The sequence below is a fragment of the Saccopteryx leptura genome, chromosome 7 (genome assembly GCF_036850995.1).
Source record: "Saccopteryx leptura isolate mSacLep1 chromosome 7, mSacLep1_pri_phased_curated, whole genome shotgun sequence".
In the NCBI taxonomy this organism is placed as follows: Eukaryota; Metazoa; Chordata; class Mammalia; order Chiroptera; family Emballonuridae; genus Saccopteryx; species Saccopteryx leptura.
In genome coordinates, this window is record NC_089509.1 from 75,085,872 (window position 1) to 75,109,554 (window position 23,683).

At 35.6% G+C, this 23,683-nt stretch overlaps 1 protein-coding gene across 1 annotated transcript in view; it reads left to right on the top strand.

Annotated features, from left to right (window-relative positions):
* COL3A1 (collagen type III alpha 1 chain) overlaps window positions 1-16,839 on the top strand; it is a 40,876-nt gene extending 24,037 nt beyond the window's left edge. Inside the window, exons 29-51 of the mRNA XM_066344970.1 lie at window positions 490-534; window positions 1,100-1,198; window positions 1,287-1,394; window positions 1,644-1,697; window positions 3,221-3,274; window positions 3,364-3,417; window positions 4,106-4,159; window positions 5,382-5,489; window positions 5,930-5,983; window positions 6,243-6,296; window positions 6,491-6,652; window positions 6,768-6,875; window positions 7,825-7,932; window positions 8,597-8,650; window positions 8,739-8,846; window positions 9,328-9,381; window positions 9,728-9,835; window positions 10,127-10,180; window positions 10,265-10,372; window positions 11,628-11,922; window positions 13,372-13,559; window positions 14,092-14,334; window positions 16,415-16,839. Coding sequence (XP_066201067.1) covers window positions 490-534; window positions 1,100-1,198; window positions 1,287-1,394; window positions 1,644-1,697; window positions 3,221-3,274; window positions 3,364-3,417; window positions 4,106-4,159; window positions 5,382-5,489; window positions 5,930-5,983; window positions 6,243-6,296; window positions 6,491-6,652; window positions 6,768-6,875; window positions 7,825-7,932; window positions 8,597-8,650; window positions 8,739-8,846; window positions 9,328-9,381; window positions 9,728-9,835; window positions 10,127-10,180; window positions 10,265-10,372; window positions 11,628-11,922; window positions 13,372-13,559; window positions 14,092-14,334; window positions 16,415-16,561 — 2,421 coding nt within the window. The 3' untranslated portion in view covers window positions 16,562-16,839. The remainder of the gene's footprint in view (window positions 1-489; window positions 535-1,099; window positions 1,199-1,286; window positions 1,395-1,643; window positions 1,698-3,220; window positions 3,275-3,363; window positions 3,418-4,105; window positions 4,160-5,381; window positions 5,490-5,929; window positions 5,984-6,242; window positions 6,297-6,490; window positions 6,653-6,767; window positions 6,876-7,824; window positions 7,933-8,596; window positions 8,651-8,738; window positions 8,847-9,327; window positions 9,382-9,727; window positions 9,836-10,126; window positions 10,181-10,264; window positions 10,373-11,627; window positions 11,923-13,371; window positions 13,560-14,091; window positions 14,335-16,414) is intronic.
* Window positions 16,840-23,683: the final 6,844 nt, after the last annotated feature.

A 23,683-nucleotide genomic window follows, 5' to 3' on the forward strand; every position in this document is an offset into this window, starting at 1 on the left:
AACCAAAAGAATAAATTTTAATCATTTATTAATTATGAAGTAATTTCTCATACTATGTTGTCTAAATTTTAACATTTAGTTTTGAAATATTCATTAACAAAACAAAAACATATTATACATTGATTAAATTTTGTCATAACATAAAGGAACTAAAGAAAGAATATACAGGCCTGACCTGTGGTGGCACAGTGGATAAAATATTTATCTGGAATGCTGAGGTCTCTGATTCGAAACCCTGGGCTTGCCTGTTCAAGGCACATATAGAAGCAGCTATATGAGTTGATGTTTCCTGCTTCTCTCTGCCCCCTTCTTTCTCTCTTTCTGTTCTCTAATATGAATAAATAAAATCATATATTTATATATATATATAAAGACTACATAGCTCGAGAGTTGAAAAATTGTACTATATGAACCCAAGTCAAATGTATGTCTTGTGTATATCAGTCAGTATTCTGATGTAGGTCTAATCATAGAACATCAATCTCCTAGGGTCCAAAGGGTGAGGCTGGTACACCTGGAGCCCCAGGAGGCAAGGTAAATATTTCAATATATTTTCTAATTCCTTCAGCATGTTACAAAGCACTTGATCAGAGACAGATTTTTAGTACATTACACTAAAATACTCTTTTAAAAGAAGCACGATGTTGTAAATGTGTGGTAAATACAATTTAAGTAACTGAAGACATTTCAAATACATTAGATTTGCTTCATCTGGAAAATGAAGTCCTTTGACATTAATGAACACTATTGAATCAGCTGTAGACCTGAAATTTCTAAAGAAAAACTTTCCCAGTGCATTGATTTTAGACAGGAAAACTGTTTTGGTAAAAGAACTTTAAAATTTGGCTCTTATAAGTAAAATTATTATAATAGTTTTGAAGCTAATTCGTCAGACCAGGTATCAAAGTCTCCTTATTTAGACTACAGGTTTTTAGTTCCCACTCAGTTGATCAAATGTCTTTTATAAAAATTTCCAAATTATTCAAAAATATAATTTAAGAACCTAGTGGTCTGCATCAAAATCATACAATGTAAGGTATTTGGGGTTTATCTTTAGCATTAGGGTTTCTAATGGGGAAATTATATTTTCTTAATACAGGGTGATGCTGGTGCCCCTGGTGAACGTGGAGCTCCTGGATCACCAGGTCCGGCAGGGCTTAGAGGTACACCTGGCCCCCCTGGTCCTGATGGAGGAAAGGTAAAACACCACATAATTCAATTCACCTAGATTTTGAAAAAATGCATTGCATTTCCTTCTTGCGATACTATTTCTGCTTTCATCTCAGGGCCCTGCTGGTCCCCCTGGGCCACCTGGTGCTGCTGGTGGTCCTGGTCTGCAAGGGATGCCTGGAGATAGAGGAAACCCTGGAGGCCCTGGCCCAAAGGGTGAAAAGGTACTGATATGTCTTTTGCTAATTATGTAACAAAACAAACTTTGTAGGCATAAGGAATATACCATGTTGGAAAGCAATCTATTTTGCAAATTAATGTTATTTTATAGTAAGCAAAATTTTGATGTCTTCTTCAAGCAACATTTTATTAAAACATCTAATATATATCACAGCAAATCTTGTAGGTTGCTTGCTCTTCTTCTTGGAAGATTTTCATTGAGGATGCTGATGACATTGGCTTTTATTTGACAGGGTGAACCAGGTGGTGCAGGTGCTGATGGTGCTCCAGGGAAAGATGGTCCAAGAGTGAGTACTCATTTGGGGGAGAAACAGGTCTTATCTGTATATAATATGCAATAGTTTCCTCACCTCAACTTTTGTTTGTTCCCCAAACCGTTCATGATATGTTAGACCATACTTTGCTGCATTCAAGGCATTAAGTAGACCCAAATGACTTTATAGTTCAAACTCCTGACTTATATCTTGCACTACCTGACTATTCAACAGTGACCTGAAAATGAAACAAATTCTAAAAGTAGGATAAAGGCTACAATCTAAAGTCACAATAAGCCACTAAAATTCTAGATAATCAATACTGTGTATGAAGAAACTTTATGATATAAAAAACATCTCAATTCTATGGTAAAGTTATATCATGTAATACTACTTAACAATAAGAAAGAATGAACTATTGATACCCCTCAAAATTTATACAGACCTCAGGGGCATTGGGCTGAGTGAAGAAAAGTCAAATAAAAAGAATTCTTACAGCGTGATTCCATTTATGTAACATTGTGAAGTAACATAACATAAGATGTTTTATGGTGGCCAGAAATTAGAAATGGGGGAGAGCAAGATGGCTGTAGCTATAGTGAGGTGACAAGAGTGAGTCTTAAGGGCAATTGTACCATACGAGTTAGTATCTTGATTATAGTGGTAGTCATACAGGACTACAAGTGATAAAATTATATATAACTACAAACACACATCAGTGAGTGCATATATAACTGGAGAAACCTGTGTAAGCTCTATGGATTGTAGCAGTCAACTTGTTGATCTTGATATTGTACTGCAGTTATGTGAACTGTAATATTGTGGGAAGCTGGGAGAAAGGTATACAGGATTTTTCTGTATGTTTCTTTGCAGTCCTCTGTGAATCTATAACTGTTTCAAAATAAATCTTAAAAAAAATGCAAGCATTATAATCAATTCTATTCATATTAACAAACACCTTCTAGATGTAGTTGTATCTACCTAGTCAACATGCTAAATAAACATAAAAACTAAGCTATTACACAGATATTATATATCTGTAGTTGAATTAAAAATTCATAAGTACTTCACATTTGATAGACTAGATGGGTAAGCCATCATCTAATTTAAAAAAATAACCTAATATTTTATTTATGTAAATAAGTAGAACTTTAATATTTGAAAATGTCAATTTGAAAACTTTATACATGTGATGACATTTTGAGTGGTGAAATGACATGTTCTGAATTATTAAGCAGTTATATAAGGATGTGTGTTTTAATTTTTATTATGACTGTAAGATATTTCATTATATCTTATTTACCTTGTACAATGGAAAGAAAAATGAATCAGTAAATTTCAATATCTTGTAGTCCTTTAGAGTTCATTTCATAGAATCTTTTATTTGCTAAGCTCTGAAGTATTCACACACTGAAGGGAATATCATTCAAGCCCTAAGAGAAATCATAGATCTAGTTTACTAGATAATAATATGTCCTTGTGCTATATAGGAAAAAAATGATGCTTTTTTATCTTCAAAGTTAAGAATATATATATATTTTTTTCTTTTCTTTTAGGGTCCTACTGGTCCCATTGGTCCCCCTGGCCCTGCTGGTCAGCCTGGAGATAAGGTGACACTGACATTATTTAGAAACAAAACAAAACCTGTCTTTGGCTTTTGGGATGATGAGAATATTATTTTTCTTTTCTCTTTTTAAAGGGTGAAGGTGGTGCCCCTGGACTTCCTGGTATAGCTGGTCCTCGTGGTGGTCCTGTAAGTTTTAAAGACATTTTCAACATATTTTTTAACCCCACTTAGGCACCAACTACTTATATTTAGCAATTCTGCCTAGAAGCCTGAAGTCTCAATGGAGGGAAATTATCTTTAGAAATCATATGACATGCAGAAAAAGTTAAATTTCTCAAATCCAAAATTCACAAAAGACTATCTTAAATCATACCTTCTTTACTAAATAATTTTGGAAAGAACATAAAATTGTACAAGTAATATACTTTGATAAGTGAGCATTTCCTAAACTTATAGAATCTTTGCCCAAGGCTCCTTCCAGATCTAAAGTTCTCTACCTTCATGGTTGGCAACTCAGGAAAGATATATAGTATATGTTTTTTAATTAATTATTGTTGATTTCTCAACTCTTTTACCATATTTTTAAGACCTTACATTTCTTAGAAGTTATATAATTAAATATGTTCAAGACATCAGAACTCTCAACTTATTTTTCTTGCACATAATATCAGTCAGAGGCACAAGGAATCAACGATTTTGGTGTTGTTCGCTATTCATTTTATTCTGAAATTGAAAAGTCTTCAGATGGTAAATTATGCTCGTTACCTTTGCGCACTAACTTCTTAAAGGAAAGAAAGAGATGATATAGAGGATGATGTGTGGTCCTGTGGGAAAACGTCTTTCCTGTGACTAACAAGGATACTTTTTCCTCCAGGGTGAGAGAGGTGAACACGGACCTCCAGGACCTGCTGGCTTCCCTGGGGCTCCTGTACGTATGAAAATTAGGTGAAAAAAGGTGAAGGGATTAAGAAGTACAAATTTATTGTCACAAAGTAGTCCCAGGGATGTAAATTACAGCACAGGGAAGATAGTCAATAATATTGTAATAACTAGGTATGGTGCCAGGTGGGTACTTGCATATCACGGGAAACACTTCATAAAGTACATGATTCTCTAACCACTATGCTGTATACTTAAAACTAACACAAAATAATATGAAACATAAACCATAGTTGAAAAAAAGAATGTATGTCGCACAGCCCAGAATCACTATCTTGCTGAAAAATGTCAGAAGTATAAATTAAGTCTGGATGTAGTCCTGTCTTGGCCGCTCATTCTGTATCAGATTATTTTAGCCCCCCCCCTTTTTTTACTTTATCTCTCTTCTTACTCTTTATAAGATGGAGATAAAAATACTTGCCCTGTCTTTATGCCAGGTTAATGAGGCTAACATGATACCCTAGATCCAAAAGCACTCTGATACTGTAAATGTTCTTTTATTATAAGGTGATAATCATTTAAATTTAGCTGTAAGCCCCTTCTTTCTCAAATGATACTACTGGTACTCATTTTCAACTTCACAATCTTCTGAGAGATTTTCTCCTTTAAAACAAATAATGTACATCTTAATGCTTCCTTGGCTATATTCTTTTATCAGGGAAATATTTATGTATTGATTGGCTTTGACTTGCCATTGCTTCTAAGTGCCTTCTCTCCTGATTCTATTTCAACATCTCTCCCCCTGGATCATTCTAATTTTTGAATATAAGTACAGGGGATCCTCCAGTTACGACACAGTTTCTGTTCCTACGACAGTGACATAACCCAAATTTTGGTGTAAGTCGAAACACACCCTAGAATAAGTCACTTACCTATCTTAACACAGTTGTAAAGTCATAATCTAGAACACAAAAACACAACTAAGCCACAGAAAACGAAAAAGAACGAAATATAGCATACTTTACACTGTACTACGTATTCTTCTGCTGTGCGCAACCAAACTAGTTCGCCCACATAGTCTGTAAGTGCGATATTCTAACGGTGTGAGCCGAAATAACCATGTCTCAATTTTTTAAAGTCTTTATGAGAGTGAGTGTTGTAAACTCAAAATACCATATGTAGAGATTGTGGTAACCCAAGGACCCCCTGTAATGATAAGCCAAGTGTGTTGTGAAAGATGTCAGCTCACAAGCTGCTGTTTCTGAACTTAGGGACAGAATGGCGAACCCGGTGGTAAAGGAGAAAGAGGCCCTCCTGGAGAGAGAGGCGAAGGAGGCCCTCCCGGGCTCGCAGGACCCCCTGGAGGTTCTGGGCCTGCCGTAAGTGTTCTCTCTTTCTCTGAGACTTCTGTTGGAAAGCACTTAGTTTAGTGACAATTTAATGTCATACTGAAAGAGCTTGTCATGGTGACAAGTATAGTCTTCATAAGAATATAACTCTGAGTTTGAAGCTTGGCTCCACTCCAACAGTCTAAATATCATGTCAGTTAACTCTTCCTAGAGTTACTCTCCCTTGGTTTTTGGGAGGTTATTCTGGTAAAGGTTCTCACTCCTACTGTAGGGTTTTTTTTTAGTTTTATTGAGATGTAATTAACATTGTTTAAGTTAAACACAACAGAAATATTTGATATATGTGTGTATTGCGTAATGATTATTACAATAATCAGCTTTACTGTTTTGCAAATACTTAATGCTTTGCCAAAAATTTTATTTTGGTGTAATTCTTATAAATCATTTATTTTCACCTGCATTCCATCTAGGGTCCCCCTGGACCTCCAGGTAGCAAAGGTGAACGCGGCAGCCCTGGTGGTCCTGTAAGTACTGATCCTCTTAACTATTATCCATCTGTATAAAAACCTCTTTGAAAGCACTAGATCCCTAAATAGATATAAAAATTATAATCACTTACTCATATATGAATTATATGTAAATTCCAAGAGGAAAAGCATAAGTGGCTCAGAGTATAAGTCAGACCCTACCACATTTTTTTTTTGTACTTTATATTTGTTTGTAGTGGTTAATTATTTGCTCTACTTAACTTTTGAAATTCAAAAATATGTTATTATTTCACAGGGTGCTGCTGGCTTCCCTGGAGGTCGTGGTCTTCCTGGTCCTCCTGGTAATAATGTAAGTACTTTTTAAAGGATTTTTCCCCCCACCACATTCCATAAAGAACATTCATATATGCATAGGAAGAGAAACTACCCATTGCTACATTTATTTCTATTAAACCATATATAAAATTATTGAATTAAAAGTAAAAATATATATATATATAATTTTTTCTTGTACAGTACTGAAACTTTAAATGATTTTTTTAGGGTAACCCAGGTCCTCAAGGCCCCAGTGGTAATCCAGGCAAGGATGGACCCCCAGGTCCACCTGGTAACAGTGGTGCTCCTGGCAGCCCTGGAATATCTGGACCAAAAGGTGATGCAGGTCATCCAGGAGAGAAAGGACCACCTGGTGCCCAGGGCCCTCCGGTGAGTAGATTTGTCACTATTAATTGACAAAACCATTTTATTTTTAAGCACAAATTTAATAGAAGAAAACATATTCCCATAAAGAAGAACTAAGACTTTTTACCTGTCATAATAGGGAGCTCCAGGCCCACTTGGACTCGCAGGGATTGCTGGAGCACGGGGTCTGGCAGGACCACCAGGTATGACAGGTCCAAGAGGAAGTCCTGGCCCACAAGGCATTAAGGTGAGTATAGCTATCTTTGTATCACTGGACTCTTGTTTCTTTTGATAGCTTTTGGAGGTCATTTAACCATAGCAAGTATGTAATGAACAAGTTTTTCTGTAATTAATGTAAATTCTTGATATTCACATTTTCAGGCATGCATGTTAGCAAAAGGCTTCAGAACACAAAAACAATGCACATTGTAGACCAGCCTTGAACATAAACACCAATAAATTAATATTGCAGAAAAATATCTTGCCATTTCAAATGCTTCTGTTGGAAAGCTTGTGAACATTCATTAGTTTGTTGATTGTGAAAAAATAATGTTAACTTATAGACCCATGAAAGTCTTTAATTGATATTAATTATTTATCAACTTAATTCATATTGCACTCTTGATTTTCTTTCACTAATATTACTTTAACATCCCAGTGATTAGCATCTTAAATATTTATTTAACAAATAGGGCAATAAAATTCTGTTCTTTAAGGCTCATATTTTGATAGTTCAAGTATCTCTTTAAACTTAAATGTCATATAATATTGTAGTAAAAATACAATATAACACTTAAGTGTATTTAATTTATATGAACAAATCTAGTAAGTGTATATTCTTTAGGTAGAGCCAAATGTACCCTGTAACTTAATTGTAATGGTTACCATAAGCCTGTAGTTTCATGATGGCTCATCATTATTTTGTCTTGTAATAGCCATGTCTGTTTATACATCTCCTATTTGAAGGCATTCTGAATATGGTAACCAGTGTAATTACGCAGCCCTTCAGTAGCTAGACTCACTGAGAAAGTCAGAAAACACAAAAAACTGGCTTCTCCAAGCTTTTCCCCTGGAAACAATTTTAGGAACAAATTCAATAAAAATTGATTATATTTTCTCTGGTAAATAAAGACATCTGATAACATTATATTAATTTATTTCTAATGTTTAAAAAATGTATTTTAATTTTTACCCAGGGTGAAAGTGGGAAACCAGGACCTAGTGGTCAGAATGGAGAACGTGGTCCTCCCGGACCCCAAGGTCTTCCTGGTCTGGCTGGTACAGCTGGTGAACCCGGAAGAGATGTATGTACTAGTTCTTCAGAAATACCCAATCAGCCTTGGAATGCTTGATAACTTATCTAAGCAAGGGTCAAACTGGGTCTTACCGGTTAAGAGTGAATAAATTATCACATGCCAAAGTTCTCCTTCCTTTTCTAATAACATATTTTTTCCATTACAACTTAGAACAGTCTTAAATGTTTATGTCATTAATAATTAGTCAATGAATGATCGTTCATGGAGAAGAATACGCTCTCTAGCTAAATAAAGAAACAAGTTTGGGATGGAGAAACTCCAAATTTACAACATTTCTTTGTGAAAATGTACTATATATTTTCTGTGATTATTCTTACCTTATACTGTAGATTTCTACTAGTAACTTAATTATTGTTTATCAAGCTTTTATTTAGTATCTCTCCCTTCAGGATTTAGACATTATTTTCCCTAGTCATTCCTCCCTGTCTTAGCCCATGAAATACTAGTACCACAGATATACTGCATTTAGATATCATCACCTTTTGAAGGGCCACACCCATTGTAATATGTAAGATTTTTACTCCCAAGAACTAAATCTGATTCTTATAAAGATGATATTGTTCCCATTAAGGAAGCATGACTTAAATGACATTTGAATGATTCCAAAGAAGTTGATTTCATTTTTCCCTTTTCTTTCTCTCCCTTTAATCAGGGAAACCCTGGGTCAGACGGTCTGCCAGGACGTGATGGAACGCCTGGTACAAAGGTATAACAAACACGCGCACAATAGGCTTATGCAATTCAAACCATAGCTGCTGATCACATTTATTTAGGATTCGTGAATTTTCCCACAGGGTGATCGTGGTGAAAATGGCTCTCCCGGTGCCCCTGGTACTCCCGGTCATCCAGGCCCCCCTGGTCCTGTTGGTCCAGCGGGAAAGAGTGGTGATAGAGGAGAAACTGTGAGTTCTTATAAACACCATCTTTCTTATCTATTTTCTTCAATAAAGAGATTAAGAGCTAGAAGATAGAATGTCATATTTTCCAACCAAAAGATCTCCTATCACACATTCTACAATCTGTATGTTAGTCTTTCTGTACGCAACTGTGGTAATACAGCTATATGAGAAGTTTCTGGCAGTAGTCAAAAAGAATACATTACTGAAATTTAAAATGGTATTAATCAGGCTGAGTGTATATTTACAAGCTAAATATATGGCTGAATTAATAAGGCTTTCTCAGCTTGTTTGCTTAGACCCCCCCTGGTAAAGATAACAGAGAAAAGACATTGAAAGAGAAAATGATACTATACTACCTTTCAATAATGGTAGGCATACCATTATTCCCTCACAATGAAATGATTAACTTTTAAATCAAACAAAACTGTATCAATAAACAAACAATTATTTATGTGTTTATTTGTTTACTTTTATTATGTTTTAGGGCCCTGCTGGCCCTACTGGTTCTCCAGGTCCTGCTGGTATCCGAGGTCCTGCTGTAAGTCCTTTTTCTTTTTTTTTAACTCATTCCACAGTGTAGGGACTATTCTAATTTTTGGCATGTTCAGGGAAAGTGGATGACAAAATGCATAACTATGGAACAAAATTTAAACTTTCCTTCAGTTATATAGAAAGCACTTCAGGGCCCAAAATCTCCCTGGGGTCAAGGTTATACACATCAATTATTGGGGAACAATTTTTATTGTTCCATGTATGCTGTGTCTGTTGAGGGGATTTCTAACTAAGAAAATGTCAGGAAATGAGCTTCATGTATTCAATTCTATTTCATTTTTCCAATGCGTTTGTGTGGATCTAACCTTATTTTGAAATGTATTTTTGTAAAGGGTCCCCAAGGCCCACGTGGTGACAAAGGTGAAACAGGTGAACGCGGTCTTAATGGCATCAAAGGACATCGAGGATTCCCTGGCAACCCAGGTGCCCCAGGGGCCCCAGTAAGTGCATCTATTTTGCCCGAAAAACTCCTCCAATGAGTTTTAACTGATGAGACAGGCAAAATTTAGACAATGTTTAGGCAAATAGTAGGAAATGCTCATTTCCATAAGGATGTGCTAAAAGATACAAGAAATGAATTTGAGAATTTATTTGAAATTGTAGTTGGCATGAGAAAGTGGAAAGAAATTATATTTTATCATGATCCCCATGTTGTTTGATCTGATCTTGAATGTATAGTTTCTTAACTTTTTGAAAATCTTCACTCATATTTACCCTTCCTTTTCTTTCAGGGTCCTGCTGGTCACCAAGGTGCCATTGGCAGTCCAGGACCTGCAGGCCCCAGGGTAAGTACCACAGAAAGATATTAGAAGGTCCATGATTTTTCACTGTTTGCATTGAAGGAATGTGACATCATGATAATTTTTTAGGGACCTGTTGGACCTAGTGGGTCCCCCGGCAAAGATGGAACCAGTGGACATCCAGGCCCCATTGGACCACCAGGACCTCGAGGGAACAGAGGTGAAAGAGGATCTGAGGTAAAATCATTTATAAAGACATGTATTTAATTTGTTATAATCTGCACATTTTCAGAAACACTTTACAATGTTCTAAAACTGACAAGGTGGGCCTGATCTGTGGTTGCGCAGTGGATAAAGCGTCAACCTAGAATGCTGAGGTCGCTGGTTTGAAACCCTGGACTTGCCTGGTCAAGGCACATATGGGAGTTGATGCTTCCAGCTCCTCCCCCTTCTCTCTTTCTCTCTCTCTCTCTCTCTCTCTCTCTCTCTCTCCCCTCTCTAAAATGAATAAATAAAATATTTTAAAATAAATAAATAAATCAAACTGACAAAGTGAGTTACACATAATGCAATCACCCCATTTGATTTAGAAAATGAACAATGACTTTAAGACATTCTCCACCACATTAAGACATTCTCCATTGCACTATAACAGCAGAGAGAAAAGACCTTTTTCACAGTTTGATCAGATAACAACTATATCAAAATAAAGACATCATCTCATTAAACCAAATGAACTCTGCCAGTGTTGAACTCACACTAGAATCTTACGACTGTGATAAACATAATGATTGCAAATTCAGGGGAGGGCAAAAGTGGGTTTACAGTTGTTCATGTAGAAAAAGACATGCAGGTTATGATTATGACAAAAATCATTATGACAGTAGCTTTACTAACTCTGTGTTTTATGTTCTCACAACTATAAACATACTTTTACACACCTCTGTGTGTAATACATTCTACTTCTCAAATAATTTCCATGACTTCTGTTTTGCTACCGATACCCTCATTCCTAATACCTTTCTAACCCATATCTTTGGGTCAATGGAATAAATAAATCTATTATCCCTACAAGTTACATATGTGGCAAATAAAACACAAATAACTTAAGTGATCAGCTCAAAGACACAAAGTTAATGACAAATCTGGGACACAATTCTAATGAATTGTGCTCATATGACCTCTCCTGTTTCATGTCAACATTAGAATTGCTTACATGATTCATACATAAGGAAGTATGATGGGGTAAAATATGTGCTCCAGCACCACTGATAATTACACAGTGGAACAATAAATGTCATGATAATGAATTGTAGTCATTATAAGTTTTTTTATCACTTAATCACAAAACAACTCAAACAATCTTTTATTAAGATAATTAAAATGTCACAGGTATTGTCTTCAACACATTTTCTTTGGCTAGCAACATATTCTTTCAGTGGAGAACGACAAGTACACCTCAGTGATGTATGTATGGTCTTACCCTTCCTAGGGGTCCCCGGGCCACCCAGGACAACCAGGCCCTCCTGGACCTCCTGGTGCCCCTGGTCCGTGCTGTGGTGGTGGGGCTGCTGCCATTGCTGGCGCTGGAGGCGAAAAAGCTGGTGGTTTTGCCCCATATTATGGAGATGAACCAATGGATTTCAAAATCAACACTGAGGAGATTATGACTTCACTCAAATCAGTCAGCGGACAGATAGAAAACCTCATTAGTCCCGATGGTTCTCGTAAAAACCCTGCTCGGAACTGCCGAGACCTGAAATTCTGCCATCCTGAACTCAAGAATGGTATGTTGGGGAATCTCTCAGACTCGTGGCAACAGGACTACAGAAAAGCTGCTTGTATTAGAATTTAGGAAAGAGGAAAATTTTACTGTGAACAGAAAATATTTTATAGCAGAAAAAGTCCTTAAAGAATGTTAGTTGAATGGAAACTACTTGACATTGTGAGAAGAAAATATGATTTTTTTCAGGTGTACTTAAAATGTAATATGAACAATGTCAAAGTATTCCAAATGTAGGACAATTTAAAGACAGTTTGTAGCAATTTTAATATAAATCATAGTTTGGAATGTTTCTGCATATCATCACACTTACGTGATAAAGAAACATTTATCACTTTGTCCTTAGGATCAAACATATGTAATTTGTTACAAAGTTTGTGATTTAGTTATTGAAATATTTATTTATTGCACTTTTTGGTAATAAATCAAATTATTATTATTATTATTATTATTATTACCATTATTATTATTTATTCAGCAAGAGGAGCAGAAGTAGAGACAGACTCTCACATGTGCCCCGACCGGGATCCACCCGGCAAGCTCACTAGGGGGTGATTCTCTGCCCATCTGGGGTGTGGCTCTGTTGCACAAAAACTGAACTATTTTAGTGCGTGAGGCGAAGCCATGAAGCTATCTTCAGCATCGGGGCCAACTCACTCCAGTCAAACCATGGCTGCAGGAGATGAGGAGGGGGGAAGAAGTGAGAGAGGGAGGGGTGGAGAAGATGATGGCCACTCCTCCTTTGAGCCCTGACAGGGAATTGAACCCAAGACATTTTCACATGCTGAGTTGGTGTTCTACTACTGAGCCAATCAACCAGGGCCTGTTAAAATTTTCAAATTAAAAAACAATTAAGTAAAAATTCCAGAATATTATATGGAATTAAATTTAATATTGTCAACTGTAAGGTTTTGCATATAGGTTAATTCTTTTTGTAAAGCAAAATTATTTCAAGCTGTTAAATATCTTGACATAGAACATTGCCTTGGAGCTATTTCTGAAAATTACTTAAAATAGAAGACAATCCTCAATCATGGTGACTTTAGGTTTAGATTTGTTAGCATAAATTTAGACTAGAAAAGAGCTTACATTAAGAAAATTCAAATTAAATAGGTAGTCATCTTTAAAAAAAAAAAGAGAGATAGATTTCAGTAAACACAATACACTAATCAAAAGGCCTGGGCTTAATATATCTTTCTTTATCTTCATTGTTCAATATCAAGATACTCTTTTTTTTATTTTTTTTTTACTTTAGTGCTTTAGTGGTTTCTAATTATTATAGCACCTTTACTTCAATAACTTCAATATAGAAGTTTCTGTTATGCTACACTATAAATTACAAATATAGTAGCAGTCAACATTATGATAAATGTCTTACCAAGCAAACAAACAAAATCATACTGGTTCAAATTTCACTACTGGATTTTATAACCAATTTCATTGTCCTATTCAGGAGAATATTGGGTTGATCCTAACCAAGGTTGCAAGATGGATGCCATTAAAGTATTCTGTAATATGGAAACTGGAGAAACATGCATAAATGCCAGTCCTTTGAGTGTTCCACGTAAAAACTGGTGGACAGATTCTGGTGCAGAGAAAAAACATGTTTGGTTCGGAGAAACCATGGATGGAGGTTTTCAGGTAAAAAAGGCTATACCATTTTTTTTTAACTAAGTTATCCTTACCTACCTGACTTTCTTGGATCCTGCTATTTGTTCATCACATAGCCAAATTAGTTAAGAAATAGAAAAGCCTAAAGGACTTTATATATTCAGATGACGACTTTTATAACTTGTGTAACATGTCTCTTAAGAGCTAAGTTAGACTGAGTTATTCTATGTATGCAACTACCTTTCTTTTAATTCTCAAGACCTTTTGTACTCTAACTTTTTATGTTACACATGTAGTAAAAATATGTTCATACAGTGACAGAAGGTTAATAAACTTATCTTGGAGATTACATTGTAAGGTATGTAAATAATGAACCACTTTGTTGGACATGTGAAGCTAATATAATATGGTATGTACTATAATTTAAAAATTCATATATAAAATATTCCTACATAAACTATATGAACAACCTACATTACAAAGACCAAACTCTACTGTGTGAATGCCTTACATACAGTTGCAAGTGAAATGTCTGACAAGTTTTATTTGTTTCCTATTACAGTTTAGCTATGGCAATCCTGAACTTCCTGAAGATGTCCTCGATGTCCAGATGGCATTCCTCCGACTTCTCTCCAGCCGGGCATCCCAGAACATCACGTATCACTGCAAGAATAGCATTGCATACCTTGATCATGCCAGTGGGAATGTAAAGAAAGCCTTGAGGCTGATGGGGTCAAATGAAGGTGAATTCAAGGCAGAAGGAAATAGCAAATTCACATACACAGTTCTGGAGGATGGTTGCACTGTAAGTACCAAAATGTTTATAAGCATGGATCACAAGAAACTCAGCACTTCTAGTTTAATCACACTAACTATTTAGAAAAGAAAAAATAAATATAATGAGGGTGAACAAATGAAGGCATTTGGTATTGAGTTATATGGAAGCTACTGATTTCACTGCAGGAAATGTTAAATATCACAAAAAAATAAATGAGTATATTTTCTCAACCACAAGATAAAAAAGCAGTTGAAATAAAAGTAATTGAAATTTAAATCCATAATATGAATTTTATCAGCTAATCTGGTTGGTTACAATACATTCTGCATAATAGCCATCATATGGACACAATCTAAAAATCTCTGCTTTCTTTTTAATTTTAAAGGTTAACTTTAAATCTATCCTTTGTTATTACCATTTATGAACAGAGGGAGAATTCACTTCTTTTTGTGTATGTGTGTGACAGAGACACAGAGAGGGGCAGATAGGGACAGACAGACAGGAAGGGAGAGAGATGAAAAGCATCAACTCTTCGTTGTGGCACCTTAGTTGTTCATTGATTGCTTTTCATATGTGCCTTGACTGGGGGTGCTACAGCAGATTGAGTGACCCTTTGCTTAAGCCAGTGACCTTGGGTTCAAGGTGGTGAGCCTTGCTCAAACCAGATGAGCCCGTGCTCAAGCTGGCGACCTTGGGGTTTCTTTCTTTCTTTCTTTCTTTCTTTCTTTCTTTCTTTCTTTCTTTCTTTCTTTCTTTCTTTCTTTCTTTCTTTCTTTCTTTCTTTTTTCTTTCTTTCTTTCTTTTTTTACAGAGACAGAGAGATAGTCAGAGAGAGGGATAGATAGGGACAGACAGACAGGAACAGAGAGAGATGAGAAGCATCAATCATCAGTTTTTTGTTGTGGCACCTTAGTTGTTCATTGATTGCTTTCTCATATGTGCCTTGACCATGAGGCTACAGTAGACCGAGTAACCCCTTGCTCAAGCCAGCGACCTTGGGTCCAAGCTGGTGAGTTCTTTTTTTTTTCTTCTCAAACCAGATGAGCCCACACTCAAGCTGGCGACCTTGGGGTCTCGAATCTGAGTTCTCCACATCCCAGTCCAACACTCTATTCACTGTGCCACCTCTGCCTGGTCAGGCTAGAATTCACTTCTAATATTAGCAAATTCCATTATGAAAGACCTTCTTCTGCTTCTTAATAAATGAGCTATATGCCCCTTAGCAATGAACAGAACCAAGGCTTTGAGAATGAATTGGCCTATGGCAATCTCCTGACAGGGTTTCTTATAAAATCTTACAGGGTTTTTCATAAGCAATATGATATGAGTTATCAACTGGGAGGATATAGCTTCGAAGTGGAGCACATCTCATATGTATGAAAGATAACATGACAAGTTGGCAACTCTTCTCAAGCAATTTTTTTTAAAAAACTTGGTCCATCACAGCAAGTACCTAAGCACAGTCATGCACTAACTACATAATGACATTTGGGTCAATGATGGACCACATGTATAGCCATGTTCCCATAAGATTATAATAAAGGCCAAAAAATTACGATCTCTTAGTGACACATAGTCATCATAAGGTCATAACACAATGCATTATTCACATGTTTATGCTGATGCTTGTGTAAACAAACCTGCACTGCCAATAATATAAATGTTTAGCATATACAATGACATACAGTCCATAATGCTTGAGAATGGTAATAAATGACTGTGTTATACCTTATGTTTTATCGTTATTTGGGGATATACTCTTTCTACTTACAAAAAATATTTGTTGTAAAATAGTATGCCATGTCACTCTGGCAGCAGCCTCATGTAACTTTCGTTTGCATCAATTTCTCTTGTGCTTGATTTAATTTCATGTTGCTTTGTATAGTAATATGCTGTATAGGCTTGTAGCCTAAGAGCAATAAACTATACAATATAACCTCTGTGTGCAGTAGGCTAGACCATCCAGGTTTGTGTAAAAGCACCCTATGATGTTCACACAATGAAATCACCTGATGACACCCTTCTTAGAAGTATTCCCTTCATTAAGCAGCATATGAATGCAATTGTAATGCCATGATCACTTACATTTTTTTGCTCTTTTTTACAGAAACACACAGGGGAATGGGGCAAAACGGTCTTTGAATATCGAACACGCAAGGCTGTGAGACTACCTATTATAGATATTGCACCCTACGATGTTGGTGGTCCTGATCAAGAATTTGGTGTGGACATTGGCCCTGTTTGCTTTTTATAAACCAAACCTTATCTAAAATCCCAGAAAAAAAAAAATCACACTTCATATGTGTTCCTCTTGTTCTAATCTTGTCAACCAGTACAAGTGACCAACCAAATTCCAGTTATTTATTTCCAAAATTTTGGGGAAAAGTATGATTTGAATTAAAATAGGGGTACATTTTTTTTTTGTTTCACCAAATACAGTTCAAATGCTTTTTGTTTTATTTTTTTAAAAACTTCCATTTCAAAATGTCTCAATGGTGCTATAATAAATAAACTTTAACACTCTTACAATTACACTGAGTTACATTCTTTGAATCCTAGCCCATTTGCAGAGCAATGACTGTGCTTACTATTAAAAGATAACCTTTCTTTCTGAAGTATTCGAACATGAAATTTAAAAAGACCTACCTGTTTCAACTACCTCAACCTGGTCAGAAATACGGATGAATTCTCTAAGTCCCAGAAGATGAAAACCTTGTATAGATTGGTAAAACTTATGGATTTCATTGATTTATTTCCTAAAATATTTGTTTTAAAGAAGTAGAGTGTAGTGCAAGAATTTTAAAAATTATTTTCACATTCACAATTATTTTAATCTTGGATATTAACAGCTTTTAAAGGTGCTTTCCCTTTTCTTGTCATTGCTAAAATTATCAAGATGAACAATATTTAGAAAGATTTAAAGACACATGTTATGGTGCTAATGTACTTTCACTTTTAAAACTCTGGGTCAGAATTGTTGTCTTTCATTCAAAACATCAAATGCACACCATCTGTACATGTCTCCTGTCAAAAAGATTTATTAGCATGTCACTTCAGAGGGCTCTGTCCCTTCATCATGTAAAAGTCAACAACAACAAAAAACAAATTATGGGGCTGATTTGTTACAATAACACAGAATATGTTGAAATCTAACTTTGTAAGCTTGTATGTGGTTGTTGATCTTTTTTTCTTACAGACACCCATAATAAAATATCATAATGAAACATTCCTGGTTTTTGTCACTTTCCATAGATACAACAAATGCATATTTCTACTCAGGAACTCTGGTAATTTTTTTTTTTTTTTTGGAAAAAAAGAATATTAAACTCTAACTCTCCAGCTAATAATGCAATGATCTTCAGAAACATGAGTTAATATAACCTACATTCAGAACAAAGATAATGCCCAGTGGGGAACATTGCATATATTTAGATCATATTTAGTGGAACCCTGGAAGCATATTGAAAATGGGATGCATTCTATTTGTATCAATCCCTGGAAATAGAAACATAGTAAATCAGGTTGTTCCCAAAGTGAAAGGAATCAGGGAGGAAGATGCTGGTAATTTACAAGGATGTAATCAGGCTTGGCAAAACAGACATTAAAAATAATTGCAGGCCCTGGCCGGTTGGCTCAGTGGTAGAGCGTCGACCTGGCATGCGGGGACCCGGGTTCGATTCCCGGCCAAGGCACATAGGAGAAGCGCCCGTTTGCTTCTCCACCCCCCTCCTTCCTCTCTGTCTCTCTCTTCCCCTCCCGCAGCCAAGGCTCCATTGGAGCAAAGATGGCCCGGGCGCTGGGGATGGCTCCTTGGCCTCTGCCCCAGGCACTAGAGTGGCTCTGGTCGCGGCAGAGCAACGCCCTGGAGGGGCAGAGTATTGCCCCCTGGTGGGCAGAGCGTCGCCCCTGGTGGGCGTGCCGGGTAGATCCCGGTCGGGCGCATGCGGGAGTCTGTCTGACTGTCTCTCCCCGTTTCCAGCTTCAGAAAAATAAAAAAAAATAAAAAATAATAATTGCAAAATAGAAACAGACTCATAGATATGAAGGACAGACTGATAGCTGTGAGAATGGAGGAGGATTGCAAGGCTGGGTAAAAAAGGTGAAGGGATTAAGCAAAAAAGAAAAAAATCATAGACACAGACAATAGTGTGGTGATTACCAGAGGAGAGGGGAGGTAGACAGAAGATAAAAGAGGGGATAAATGATGATGGAAGGAGACATGACTTGGAATGGTAAATACTTAACAATATACAGATAATGTATTATAGAATTGTACACATGGAACCTCTATAGTTTAGTTAATTAATATCACTCCAACAAATTTGCCACCTCATTGCCATCTTCAGCCAGCCCCTTCTCCATCATCAAGTTATTATTCTTTTAGTTACTATAAAGAAAAATAGTATGGTCTTGCACATTGACTTCATAGTTTGAAATTTGCTTGCTGTATATGGTATATAAAAATAATACTTTCAAAAATAAAAATGTCATTAGTGACATTTCAAAACTCTTAGTCCAGTTATCTTCCATGTTAGGGGCAACAAATGTTAAAAGTTTTTCTTGCATCTTTCAAGAAATATTATATATTATATAAAAATATTACATATTACATAAATATTTTGGAGAGAGAAATAAAGGGGAGATGAAAACAGAGACAAAGAGACAGCAAGCCAATTTACATTATGAGTTATAAAATTAAATTACTGGGAGTTCTAATATTAGACAAAGCCAAATATATTTGGTCAAGTTCTTTCAAACTGCAGCATACTGACATTGGCCCTCCTGCCTCCCTCTTTCACTTATACAGACCTTTATAATTACTTTGGGCCCAACTGAATAATTTAGGGTATTTTTCACACCTCAAAGTTGATTAGCAACCTTAATTCTATCTGCAATCTTAATTCTTCCTTGCCTCGCCATATAACATAACATATTCCTAGGTTTCAGTGGTTAAGATGTAAACATATTTGAAAGCTATTATTCTGCTTACCCACACTGAGAAGAAAGGAGAATAAAAAAACCCATGTTGGTGGTGATCAAACTGTAGTCAGGGCATCAATAGACATATTTCTAAAATAGGTTGGACAATAGTGCCCAAAATGGCATCCCATGTTCAGTTTTATGATAGTTTCACCAGCCTGCTTCTGGGGTATGATATTGAAGATGGCTCTAAACATTAGTATTCTTTTAATTTCTCTTCATTTTACAAACCTGGGTTCTTTAGCTTTTTCTGAATTTCCCAAACTTCAAATAAAATCTAAAAATTACATTTTTATTTAAATCAACCAAAGTTGCTTTAGGTTGTTTGCAGCTAAAAATCTTGACTAGACCAACAGTCAATAATAAAAATGATTACAGAAATTCAGGAAAATAGAAAGACTACGGGATCAAATATTTGTACTGGGAAATGTAGGAAAACTCAACCAATATCCAGGGATGAGAATTTAGCAGTTCATGGAAATAGGACTCATCATTTGGGTTAACCTGGATGCTTTGCACATTAAAGTCAAGGCTTAAAATGATGAGTGGCTTAAGCTATTCAAGAGGATATTTAAATTTCATGAAAAATTGTAGGACTGCTGGTGGGTGTGGCTGCCTTTCCTGGTTATGCACAGAAAGAGAATGACAATTTTAAATCCCAAACTTCTTGACTCAAGGTTATGAAAGAAATCAATGGTCTTTCTCTGACTCATATCTTTAAATGGGTTTGGATAACTGAAAAACAAGAAAACAAGTATAAATTTAATTCTGTAGATCACCAAACTTCAACATAAATCTAAATGAATTTTAAAATTTTCTGCTCGATTGTTATATAATTGAAAAATAACAGGACCCCAGACATTTGTGAGGTTTATGGAAAAATTCTCCTCAAACATTCTTGTTTCACGTTAAATTTCTCTAGTCATTTAAAATAAGACCCCTTATTTCCTGCCTGGTAATATTTCTGCCTTTCTTGAGATGCAAGATGCCTACAAGAAAAGACCAGTCCTTCTCACACCTCACTCCCACCACTTTTATTTTCTCCATATTTCTAACTGAGTCAGATCCCTGAATGCTTCATGGAGGTAAGAGGTTAAAGGCCAATCTCAGGCTTACACACACACAAAAATGGAAGGATTTAATTAATTTACCTTGTCTAAAATCTGGGCAACATATGTAAAAGTGGGTTCTATGGTGCTAGACAAATGAGAATTGTGCAATTCATATTAGACAAATTTACCAGCTTATGCACATAAGAGAGAATTCTAAGAAGACTATAATTATTATGTTTGGTTGACTGAACCAGGCTTCAGAGGCAGTCCAAACTAAATGCATCTGAGTCATGACAAACTTCCTGGGACATAAAGAATGTAATTTAAAAGCTTAAGAAGATAGAAGTGTTAGAATGGTTTATCGTACATGACACACTATTCATCTTCTAACTATACTCTCATGTTGGACCACTGAGGTGGCAGAAATACATGGTGAGTCATGTGCCAGCATCTTTGAAAACCTCCTATCAGTGTGTCTTTATCCTGAAGGTGGAAGTGGACCCAGCTGAAATAAGCTCCTTGGTTTCTGTGGATATTAAAGAATTCCAGTGAGCAGAAGCCAACGGGTCTCTCTGGAATAGCAGTAAAAGACAACAGGCTGGAGTGGTAAAACACAAAGACAGAACTAAAACAAACACCCCCCCAAATAAAAAACAAACAATAAAACCTACAAAGCAACAACACTTAATTTAGAAATACTTTGGTGGTGGTTAATTGATAAGAGGCTTAAGATAGGTCCTATTAGATGGCTGCCTGTGACAGTTGTACTTAGCTTTTGTTTTTGTTGTTTTAAATAAATAATAATGACAAAAACTTCCAGTACAGGTGAAAAGAGAGTATAGCTGAGTAATCACATAGGCAATAAGAAATTTACCCAGTTCACAGACTATGAGATAGTTCATAGAGCCAGGACTTTGAAGGAAGAAATTCAGGGCTTTGAAGGAAGTCCTCTATAATAACAACTGCACAATTAATGAACGTTTGCCAAGCATTGTTCTAGTCACTTTAAACATATTAATGTATTGCTCACTTCAATCCAGAAGGCATTATTATCTTTATTTAGCCAAAAAAAAGTTAAGAGAGGTTAGGTAAATTGCCCAAGGCCATCTAGCTAGTAAAGAAGGAAGGACCAAACAATCCTGACTATAGAGCTAATAATCTAACTAGTCACTTTAATATCTCTTTGTGACATTCTCATTTTCTCCACAACTTTAGTCATCACTTTAACTGACGATAACTCATAACATTGTATCTGCATTTTATGAAACCAAAGACCCATATATTTTATAGATCCCCACTAAAGTTTTCAAATACAGACATGTGCACTATAGTGATGTGTTAGTCAACAATGAACTGCATATATGATGGTGACCCCATAAGAATATAATGGAGCTAAAAAATTCTTATTGCCTACTGACATTATTGCTGAGTTGGCAGTTAGATAGAAATCTGTAGGTCAGAGGAGATGTCCAGATTAGAGAAATACATTTCAGAGTTTCAGTATGTGTATGGTTTTTACATCCATGGAAGTAGATGTGCTAATTAAGTAACTGAGTACAGAAAGAAAGGAGAAAATGAATAAGGACTGAATTCTCGAGGTATGTCAATATTAATGGGTTGGTGAAATGAGGAGGAAGAAGTGAAGGTAAGGGAGAAGGAACGAAAGGAAACAAGAAAAGTGCAATGACCTAGATGCCAAGGAAAAAAAAGTTTATTGTTTTAATTTTAGAATTATAGTATGTTAGGAGGATAAATAAGCTTACAGTTGATGTATCACATGACCACTAATTACAGATTTTAAACATGGAGGTCAAATAACATTATATGAGTTTCTCTCTGTCCTGTATATGCCAAATACTGAGGTAATGCAATCCTCCAATTCACAGTCATCACATCATTATCTTTCTTGATGAAGAATTAAATGCAACCTTTTTTCCCTTCAAACTGGCATTTGAACAAAAGTTATTTTACCTTTGTGTTTAAAATAAAATTTATTTTATAAGTTTTGAGGATGAAATTTATATAGTCATTAGAGCATATTTGAAAAATTCAGATAAGAAAAAATATTGATTATCTATATCCCACAGCAATGGACATTTCCTGAAAGCCATATATATATATATATATATATATATATATATATATATATATATATATATATATATATTCTAACATAATTTTGACAATACTCCATATGGAGTTTTGTATGCTGCTTACTTCCCTTAACACAATACTATTTTACCTATTAAAAAGTATTTTTTTACTTTGGTAATAATTAGAAAAAATATAGAGGAAACTTTATATTTAAAGTATTGGCTTCAAAGTTAGAAATCACATCAAAGCTAAGTTTCTTTTACCTAGTTTATATTAAAATTTTATCAGTCTAGGTTCTATCATAGAAAAATGTGCTTATTTTTAAAAGTGAGTCATAAATTGAAAAATATTTTCCCTTCAGACATAACTCTCCATTGACTCATAACTCACAAAGTGAACTTGATACTGTATTGGTAAAAACATTCTATATGACAGAGCATACATGAAATCTTTTCCCAAATCTTCCTGTTCCCCAGTCTGTCATACTTATGGTTTTCAAAAATCGTATAAAAAATCACTTGTTGAGTCAATGCCATGGAGAAAAAACAATCATTCATAGCCAATATTTTTCTAAATAAATTTTTCTATGATGATAGGTTTGCTTCTTTTTCTTCTCATGCCTTTAAACCTTGTTCAAACACATATTTCTCTTTAAAATTCCTAAGTGTTTTCACTAAACTGCACGAAATTACTTGGCATCTTTTAACCATATCTGACATGATTCTTGTTAACAGAAGTCTAGCTATGCTTTGTGGTCTATAAAATTTATAAATGGGAATTATTATATTTCACACCAGTTTAGTGATGATGTGAAAGCAATGATAATCTTATTTAAGTCTTGCATATGAGCCATTTCATCATTAAACAGGTGGGAATAAAAATGAAATTTAAGCTTTTAGATTAGGTTCTCTGGAAGCAGACTAAGATGGAGACTTATGTGCAGAAGATTTATTGGACTGTCATCTCAGGAGATACATAAAGACAGGTTTGGACAGAAGAGAAGCTGATCCACATGCAACAGACACTGATAATTCAGGCAAACCAACAAGAAACTCTGGAACTGAGATGGCCACTCAGAGTTACTATGATTCACAGCGGGCCAGTACTAGAAAGGTCCCTCACAGTTGTTATAATTAACTGTGGGCCAGAAGCTGGAAGAAATGGGGGTTACCATCAGTAAGACAGTATTGCTGACAGAGGGCAATTCTCAACAAGGGGTACAACTGTGAGTCCATAGTAAGGGATATTCC